This window comes from Cicer arietinum, chromosome 3, assembly GCF_000331145.2.
Source record: "Cicer arietinum cultivar CDC Frontier isolate Library 1 chromosome 3, Cicar.CDCFrontier_v2.0, whole genome shotgun sequence".
Taxonomy (NCBI): domain Eukaryota; kingdom Viridiplantae; phylum Streptophyta; class Magnoliopsida; order Fabales; family Fabaceae; genus Cicer; species Cicer arietinum.
This window is the reverse complement of record NC_021162.2, coordinates 6,078,413-6,088,007: the sequence shown is the minus strand read 5'-3', so window position 1 is coordinate 6,088,007 and position 9,595 is coordinate 6,078,413. Positions and strand designations below refer to the sequence as shown.

The 9,595-nt window shown below is 32.1% G+C and overlaps 1 protein-coding gene across 1 annotated transcript; it reads left to right on the top strand.

Annotated features, from left to right (window-relative positions):
• The first annotated feature begins 5,922 nt into the window (after positions 1-5,922).
• Positions 5,923-9,343, top strand: LOC101488708 (uncharacterized). The gene is made up of 5 exons (XM_004491858.4): positions 5,923-6,513; positions 7,541-7,679; positions 7,883-7,944; positions 8,307-8,445; positions 8,786-9,343. The coding sequence occupies exons 1-5, from the start codon at positions 5,987-5,989 to the stop codon at positions 8,912-8,914; spliced, it is 996 nt and encodes a 331-aa protein (XP_004491915.1). The 5' UTR covers positions 5,923-5,986; the 3' UTR covers positions 8,915-9,343.
• The last annotated feature ends 252 nt before the right edge of the window (positions 9,344-9,595 follow it).

Below are 9,595 nucleotides of genomic sequence, written 5' to 3'. Positions count from 1 at the left end.
CAACTATTGTGGAAATCTGGGCTTTGCCCTCAGATGAGAGTCAGGACGATCCTACCGGTTCGTACCCTACAGATGCGAATGTAGATGGGAATGCTTGACATGAGCTATGTTAGGAGGACCTCACGGGGCGCGTGGAGATCACTCAGGGTGTATAGCTTTAGTTTTTTTGAAGAATGATCAGATTAGGATGACATAGAGGGAACATATTTTTTTTTATGGATTACGTTATTTTGAACTGGAAAACTGTACCTTTACTAATATTGTCAGTATGACATCTTAGTTGAATGAGTTCCATGTATCATCTGTTGTTGTTTAAATATTTTGGATTCATATTTTGAGAAACTTTTCCGCTGCTTGTAAATTATAATGACTCAATTATTTATCCAAAGGTATTTCCTTATTTATTTCTCTGTTTTATTTTAATTTCTTTTGAAAAAAAAATATACCATCGCTTTGAAAAACGGGGTGTTACAACACACAAACAATCATCGTAAAACCGTATCATTACACAAATACTGCTCAAGAAGAATATCACATTAAAAAGTTAAAACCACTCAAGGAAAATCAATACCTTTTACTATAATATCAAATAGTCTAAGAGAAATTATCATCGCTTTGCAAACACATCAATCACAACAAAACAATCACAAGGAATGTAATGCTATGCATGAGCTTAGACTCTACTTCACAATGTGGTACCATTCTAACTCTGAATTACTTGGTTAGGAGGCTTGATAATATGCCACTATCCCGGTGGATGGACAATTCAAATTGGTCATGTCCTCATAGATCCCCTCAACTCAACCCGAGACACATACACGACAATCAAGGTAAACGTGTGTTGCATGGTAGCTCCCGACATTTGGAGTGCGATCTCCAAGTCACCTAGGAAATCCTCACCTGAATACCTTCAAGGTCTAACAATCTTGCCATAAAGCTCAACAACATACCGCTACGATCAGGCTCATTCAATTGTACTTCCCTGAAATCACTAGGCTTGTCAGGCCCTACCTATATGATGACAAAATAATCTCCACTTCACAAATTCTCAATATTTATTTTCTTCCCTCGTTAGCTTAGACTACTCCATTAAGAGCATCATCTTTAAAAATCATCAATATCTCATCAAATATGGGGTACTTCAATATTCTCATCACAATTTTATAATATCATTAATCATACATAATCATGATCATCATATAAAGTCGTCACAATTTTATAACATCATTATCATCAATCAAAATCATCATTATCATCATGTAAACATATATCATACCATGCATCCATCTTTTATTAACACATCACATAATTTCGTTTAATCAAACATATGCACATAATTTCATTCAACATTCAACATCACAATAATGACAAATATCAACTACCACACAAGTATAAAAAATTAAATCAATCAACACCTTATAAACATTTTTATTTCACATTTTAATCTCACAATTATCATATTTCACATTAATCAATTTATCTCTCAAAGGACTACTGCAGTACGTAGCGAGCCCCAGAAAAATCATTGGAAAATACGGTTTTCCCATTCATCTCACAATATATTATACTCATGAATTCAAACGCTCTCTCACCCCTTACCTTATTTCGACGTTTTCACACACGAGTACGATTCCACGAGCAAACAATCTTTGTTCTTTGACTTTTTATCCTTCAATCGATCTAACTCGATAGTTTATGGGTAAAAGTCAAAAATAAATTATAAGAAAATACTCTAAAAACTAAATTTTGAAATTCGATCAAGGAAAATTACCATAAATCAGAAAACCAATCAGTGGATAATATAGTAAAAAAACGTACTGAAATTTGATAAAAGCATAAGAAGAAGTCGCCATGCAAACACAAACACTTTCAGAGGGACCATATTGTTCAATACCGCATGGTGTGAAGAAGATGCAACCAACGATACTGATCCAAAGAGTAGTTTGTAAGCATCTTTAATTGTGTAGATCCTTCCAATTTTGAATTTGCAATGTCATTTATTAGATATGTTTTCCTGCAAAAATATGTTATCCAACAACACTACACACTCATCTACCAACTCTTTATCCCATTCAAACTAGGAGTGTTCAAAAATAAACCAAAAGCTGAACCAAACTGCAGAACTGAACTGTTTTTAAATTGATCTGGTTTATAAAAATTTAGAACGGAACTATTTTCGAACTGATTTTTTAAAACTAGAATCAAACCAAATCGATTTTTAGTTGAAAAACCGAACCGAACTGGTTTTCAGTTCGAAAAAACTGAACCGAACCGGTTTTATTTCAAAAAACTTGAACCAAATTTTGTTTAGAAATCATTAGGGGTAGTTATGTAAAATTTGGCATATATAAATAAAAAAAATTAAGTTAAATCGGTTTGGTTCGGTTCAAATATTAAACTGGTGAACTAATTTATAAAACGGTTCGGTTTGGTTTTTTAAACTGAAAACCAGTTTGGTTCATATTTTTCAAACTAAAAACCAGTTCGGTTCAATTTTCAAACAGTTCTAGTTTAGAACTGAACTTTGCCCACCCCTAATTCAAACAACTCTCCCTTCCAACCCCAATTCATAACCAAACCCTCTTTTTCCATGTGAATCATATATGCTACCATGAAATTTTTATCCAAATCCGCTTAACTCAATCAACTTTCCTCACATCATCCCCGTAAAAATGATTCCTAAATAAAAATTATTGAGCACACATACATAAAAATACAAATCATTTAATTATTTTTAAAAAACTGCCGTTTCAACTGCTGCAAATGTTTGCGACAATTCTAACCGCCTCAGACATGATCTTTAAATGCACCTAGTTTTTGTTCCAGAAAGATATTGCGACAGTTACGAACCGCTTCAATTCAAATAAGAGGTTAGTCTATTTAAAAATAGGAAAATGAATGTCCTAAAATATTATTTAACATACTAAAATGATAAGTTTTTATTAAATGTTGTATTCAATGTATCAAAAATAAGTCAAATTACTTATTAAAAAGTGTTAATACAAAATAAGATTTTAAGTAGGCTAATAAATTTTATTCATAAGATCATGTCAATACTAAAAATAAGTCCATCATAAATAATTAATAAGTTTTTCTTCTGTGAAAGTATTTAACAAGCCTGAATTAAGCTTTGAATGTCTTAAACAACTTAGACATATTTAATCAAAGTTTATTATCACTTTTATAATGGCTAGTACGTAGTTTAAAGAAATGATGTATTCCATAGTCAAATTTGCCTTTTTATTTATTTATTTATATTTCTGTAAGTAAATATTGTATTAAAACAAGATTTAGGTGAGCATTATTAGTACACACTTTTCTTATCCTCTATAAAAGATTTGAGAGGATACCCAATATGTTATAGCAAATGAAGCAATCAAATTGAAGTTGCCTAAGTCGTCGGGTCAAATTAGTTGCATCATATTATTCATATACCTTAGTTATTTTAGAATGTTAAAGATTTCATGTGAGGGCTCGGAGTAAATAAAAAAGTTGTAGTATAAAAGGATTAAAAATTTGTCTAGATACCATTTTTTCTTAAAAGTTACACCCACTAAGAGAATTGGTATTTCGCGAAGAAGTTGAAGCTCATATATTTCAATACATTTCAACTAAACTAGGATCATGCACATATACTTTTTGAACTGCGAAATGTGAAATCCATTATAAAAATTCAACAAAAATAATGGTTTCTCAACTTCCTAACAATGGTCTCTCAACTATCAACAATTTTAATTTCTGTTTTTAAATCAACTTATATTTATTATTAAGTTGCGTTGTGATAGTCTAACTCCATCTGCTTCATTGGTGGAACAAGATTACGTTGTGAGAGTCTGATGTAGGAAAAAAAATTCAATTTTCGACAAAATACGTTTATATATTCAATTAGGAATCAAAAAGATTTTTGTTGGGATGAAAGCGTATTGTAGTATTCAATTAAGATTTTGTACTTAATTAAAATAAATTTTGCAATATTCAATTAGGATAATTTGAATTTTTTAAACAAAATGTAGAAATCCATTGGTATTCAATCAAAATTTACAACTTAAAAAATGTTTAGTGGTATTCAAAAACATTAAAATAGATTGTTTTATAAAATGAGTTTCGTTAGACTTTTTAATGAATTTTTATTAGAAAAAAATATTTCCTCACCGCATGAGATTTTTATGTATTTTTATTTCTTTCCTGTATTCTCATTTGTCATTTCTTCCATTTCTATCATATATCACATCTCTTTATTTTCACATCTTTCTCGTGTCCTAATCTTTATACTCTTTTGTTTATCCATTTGTGTATAGGGTATGTAAGAGAAAATAATTTTTTTGTGAAATATGAATTTTTTGAATGACAACAATTTTTAGCTCTACTTTAAGGTGTGCAATATTCCACTAAGAGAAGTGTGATATAATCTACAAGGTAAGGCATGTTATGGTAATGACCCTCCATATAAAAATGAACATGAGTTGGTAATCTTCTCTATGCATCATTGAGAAACTTAACAGAGATGATAACGAATACAAGTAAAATTTTAAATGTCTTAAAAAAAAAACTATTTTAATTTCACAAACTTCAAATGTTTACTAAAAATTCAAGGGGTTCTTTGAAGTCTTATAAATCTATTAAATCTTTTCAAATCCTACTAATTCATATGATATAAATCTAGTAAAATCTAAAGGTATTGGAAAACAGAAGAAATAGATGGTTTTGAGTTGTGTTGATCATTTTAAAAATTTTTCTTTCCATGTGTTCTTTATCTAAAAATTATCTTCATTTTAACACAATTAAACAAAACAATGATTGGAGATAAAACATGAAAATCTAAGGCACATAAGAGGTTAGGGAGAAGAAAAATACACCGATATTTTCATACTAATTATCAAATGTTGTTACATCTAATCCTTCTCTTACATAGAAATTTCGTCATGATACATTCAACGACTTAAACCACTAAGGTTCGAGTATATTAACCACATCTCCAAGTGTTTAATATTGTTTTCAAAGCCTCTTCGGGTTCTCTGTATTTTGATGCCTTAGTAGGAAACCAAAAGTACATTCTCTCGATTACTCAAGACTATTGGTTTCACTTCCCTTGAGTTGAATATTATTTTCTAGACTAAGTATTATTCAAGACCTCTTCAAACCTACCAAAACTACAGCCTCTGAATTCCCTCAAGAATTTTGACATTATTTTGTCTCTTGAGCTGAGTTTATACAATGCCTCTCCAGACTTTCCACTTGAAACTTTCTAGTCTTCTCAATACTCCTTGCAATCTTGCACTATTGAGGAATCAAGTATTTAATTGTCTCTTCAGACTACAAGTATTGTCCTAACATACTATTCAAACTAAGTATTATTTAAGATCTCTTCAGACCTACTATACAATTTCTAGATTTCCTCAAGAATTCCGACTTTACTCCCTCTTTAGTTTAATTTATACAATATCTCTCTAGACTTCCATCTAAACAAATGTTGTTGCTACTACTGAGCCAGACTCCATAACTGGGTTTTTGTGTGTGTGTTATGTGTGATTTAGTTCTTGATTAGTTTGGTAGGTTTAAAGTTTTATTTATTTATTTATTTAATTTGAGAATTTTAACTTTAAAGTTTTGATTTTTTTTTTCTTGGCTAGATGATCTAGTTAATTTTTATTTTAATCCTTTTTTATCAAAAATAATTCAATAGCCTCACACATCAATTTTTTTTTAATGGTCAATTCCTATACATTTTAATAATAAAAACAATTTGAAGCAAGAAGATAAATGATTAAATTGGTATAAAATATAAATATATAAATAAATAAAATATGTAATCTTACCTTTATTTTAACCCCTTTGAATGATAGAATATCAGTTTTTATTTTTAAATAAATCATTTAATTTTTTTCTTTTAATAAATTTTTAGCTTGTTAAAAAAAAAACATTTGAGTTTGATACATATTCTTGTTATCTCGAAAATACAAGGAAGAAGCAAGAAGCAAGAAGCAAGATGAGTAGCAGTTGCAAAACCATGTTGTGTTCATCACTCTCTTCTTCCTTCAAATTCAAATCCACTCCTTCACCTTCTTCTTCTCTCCTTCGCCGCCGTAACTACCACAAATCCACGTGGCAATGTTACAACTCACCTCAAAACGCCGCCGTTTCAGCAATAGACGATCCCCAATCAAACCACTCAATACAGAACCTCCTAAGCGCCGAAGGAGTCACATCACTTATGAAAATGGAACGCAAACCTCTTCTTCACGAACCTCAGGTTCGGTGGTTCCCTTACCGAAACTCTTTCAGGTGCGGAAACGGTTACGAAGTTACAAGTTCGGAAGTTATTGAAGCGGTTAGTCCTTGCATTTCAGAAACGAGGAAGCATAGGTTCGGGAACGCGGTTCGGAACCGAAGCTACTCGGTTTGTCTTGTGGTGGAAGGGTTGTGTGATTTCGGCAATGTTTCGGCTACGTTTCGATCTGCTGATGCTCTTGGTGTTCAGTCTGTTCATGTTGTGTCTTCTGATGCTAACAAAAGGTGTTAGTTAACATTGTTGTTGAGGTGAAATTTGAAATTTGAAAATGGATTTGGAATTTTTGTTTTTTCAAGTTCTTCGATTTTTGAAATTACTTAACTTTAGGAATTTAATTGTGCATATATCATAGTGAAGTCGTATTTCATGTTAATATATAAGGCTAGCAAATTTGGTTTTAAAGAAAGCGTGTAGATAAATGAACGCACAACTATTGATCACAGAGTTCGACCAATTGTGTCTATGTCTTCGAAAATAGAGTGACTCATGTAGTTTTGTATTATGCAGTGCTTAGAGTTGGGGATATGGGGTTGGTTTAGTGGCTGGGTTGAGTAAGTTAGGGAGTGGAGTGATAAGGAGGTTGAGGGTTCGATCCCTACCCTCAGCAAAATACTAACAATATTAACTTACTAATTACTATCATGTGTTCCAAAACAAAAAGGCAATGCTTAGGGTTTATTGAGTATAAGTTGTCTTTAAATACTAGAGTCTAGATTAAAAGTTTAGCCCTGAACCTACTGCGGTCTGCGCGGTGCGAAGCCGAAAGGGCAAGGTTCCACTATGCTTGTTGCACTTTCAGCTCCATTTGCTACGTTACACTATGCTCGAGCGTCTGTCCACTTATTAGTTAATATGAACCATACTCAACGTATGTTCTATATTGTACTAGAGTTGGTAGAGTTAAAGTTAGTGGAATAACATTTTGTTATGAACTTCATCTTTTGAACATTGTAGAAAATTTTGTTATTGTTGCTTGCGGTTATAAAGGATGTTGCATTCTAATTATTGTTTTCATTCTCAACTATAAATGAAGTGAACAGTAATTTATGTACTAATTATTTTATATATGTTTTTACTCTTCTTGAATCTTGCTACTTACAATTTGCCAATGTCGTGAATTTTTTGTTGTCATGATCAAAACTTTTCATAATTATGACTTATGTATTTGAAGTTCATAAATTGAAATTGAAATGAACTTAAGTGAGTGGTATTTGCATATTTTCAATGTCTATCCTGGGTTTCTTGTTGCAGGTATAAGGACAATCGCCATGTAAGCATGGGCGCAGAGAAATGGTTAGACATTGAACTATGGGATTCTACAAAGGAGTGCTTTGAAATGTTGAAATCATGTGGTTATCGAATTGCCACTACTCATGTGGGAATAGATGCGGTATTGTTTGTCTCTGCTAATTTTGTTAGTTCACATCCAGAGAAATTGTGTGAAACCTGTAATCATGTATTGATGCATTGTATTAATGTTTTTTTTTTCAGTATTGAATTATTGTGTTTATTATTAAAAATCCTGTGGCAAAATGTTCGAAATCCTTGTATGTCATACAGTGAAATTGACTGACCTTTTTCTGCTGTGTATAGGTTTCTATATATGACTTGGACTGGTCCTGTCCGACTGCAATAGTTGTCGGGAATGAAAATAGGTTATTTCCTTCATTTTTTATCCCTAGTCTTAATTGTTTATCAATGAAGTAATAGATGTCTTATTAGTAAAGGCGGTTCAGTTCAATTTGACAGTTGATGCTTTTGAAGAAAATACATATATTTCCTTCATATTGGTGCTTTTGATATGCGGTTGGATTAAAAAAATTCCATGTAATACTTTTGAAGAAGCAAATGTGAGCTTGCTTGTATGTTCTTGTTGACTGACTATGAGTAGTCTGAGGATCTCTGCCCATCTTGATATTGAATTAAATGTTAAATAGTTGTTCTTTTTCTTGCAACTCGGGTTTGACTTTTGTACTCAGATTGTGTATATTTAACAGGAGTTGTGTTCTTTTTTCAGGGGTATTAGTGAAGAGGCTTTGGCATTGTCAGATTTGCACTGCAGTATTCCAATGAAGGGTATGGTTGACTCTTTCAATGTTTCAGTTGCTGCAGGAATCCTCATGCACCATGCTGTTTGCGATAGAATTTCTCGTATGGTAATGATTTTAATTTTGTACTTTATGTGGCATAGCATAGCTGTACATTTCAATCTGAATATGCTATGTGATTTTTTATCAATATGGTAGTGAACTTTTAACTATTATGGTCAGTCTTAAGCTTATCAAAAATAAAAAAAAATTATGGCCACTCTTTACTCTTCTTAACTGTCTTAATAGCTGTAAATGAAGAACTGAACATGAGCTACTGTTCCAACAAGTTTATATGATATCAAAATCATGTCTGATTCTATAATTCATTTCTTACGGCATCGTTGTTGATGTTTTCTGCATCTCATTTGACTTTTAGCAAAGTCTAAATTCTCCACAACATTTGCAGGGCCGTCATGGCGATTTGACAGTTGACGAAAGACAAATTCTACTTGCAGAGTTTTCGCTGCGTCATAGCAATAGTGCTATCAGTGTTGTCGAAGATTATGCAAAGCGCAAGGCAGCATTATTAACCTAACAGCATTGACAGGAAGTTAAACTACTTCAAATTGTATGTTTGCTCATCCTTGACAAGGAGACAGGCAAGCACTAGATCCCTGATTGATATTCGTGCAAATGCTATATTGCATTAGCCGAAGCATGGCGCACAAGCCCTACACATGACAATGAGGAACTCACCGTATAATACCATGCTTCTATTCAAATTGTAATATTTCATTAATGATGTGCTTACTAGTTACTAGCCCAATTTTCGTAGCCATGGGAAATTATGATAACTAATGTGCAACTGTTTTTTGTAGAGTTTCTCGGTATTACCGAGTCATAAAGACAAAAAATTTGAAGTTCCTAGTTTGATTCATTTTGACATACAGTAGTTTGTATTATAATCAAGGAAATGCAAAAGGTTATGCTGCTAGTTTGAATGCCGTATCATTCTTTATCTTAATGACTTAATTTCTTAGTGTATTTAAGACTGTTATTATTTTGGAAATTCCTTACAGAATGCATGAGATTTAAAAATTTGTAAACATGAAGTTAAATCCAGTTAGAGAATGCTATTCAATCACTAAAAACAATACAATAATTAGACTCTTCATGCCTTTCGCCAATGAAAAATTAGACGACAAGACAGGTGGAGGAATCAGTGCACTACTACACAGCAAGGGAAGGCAAGGGACTCATTGTTGGGATCATTTTG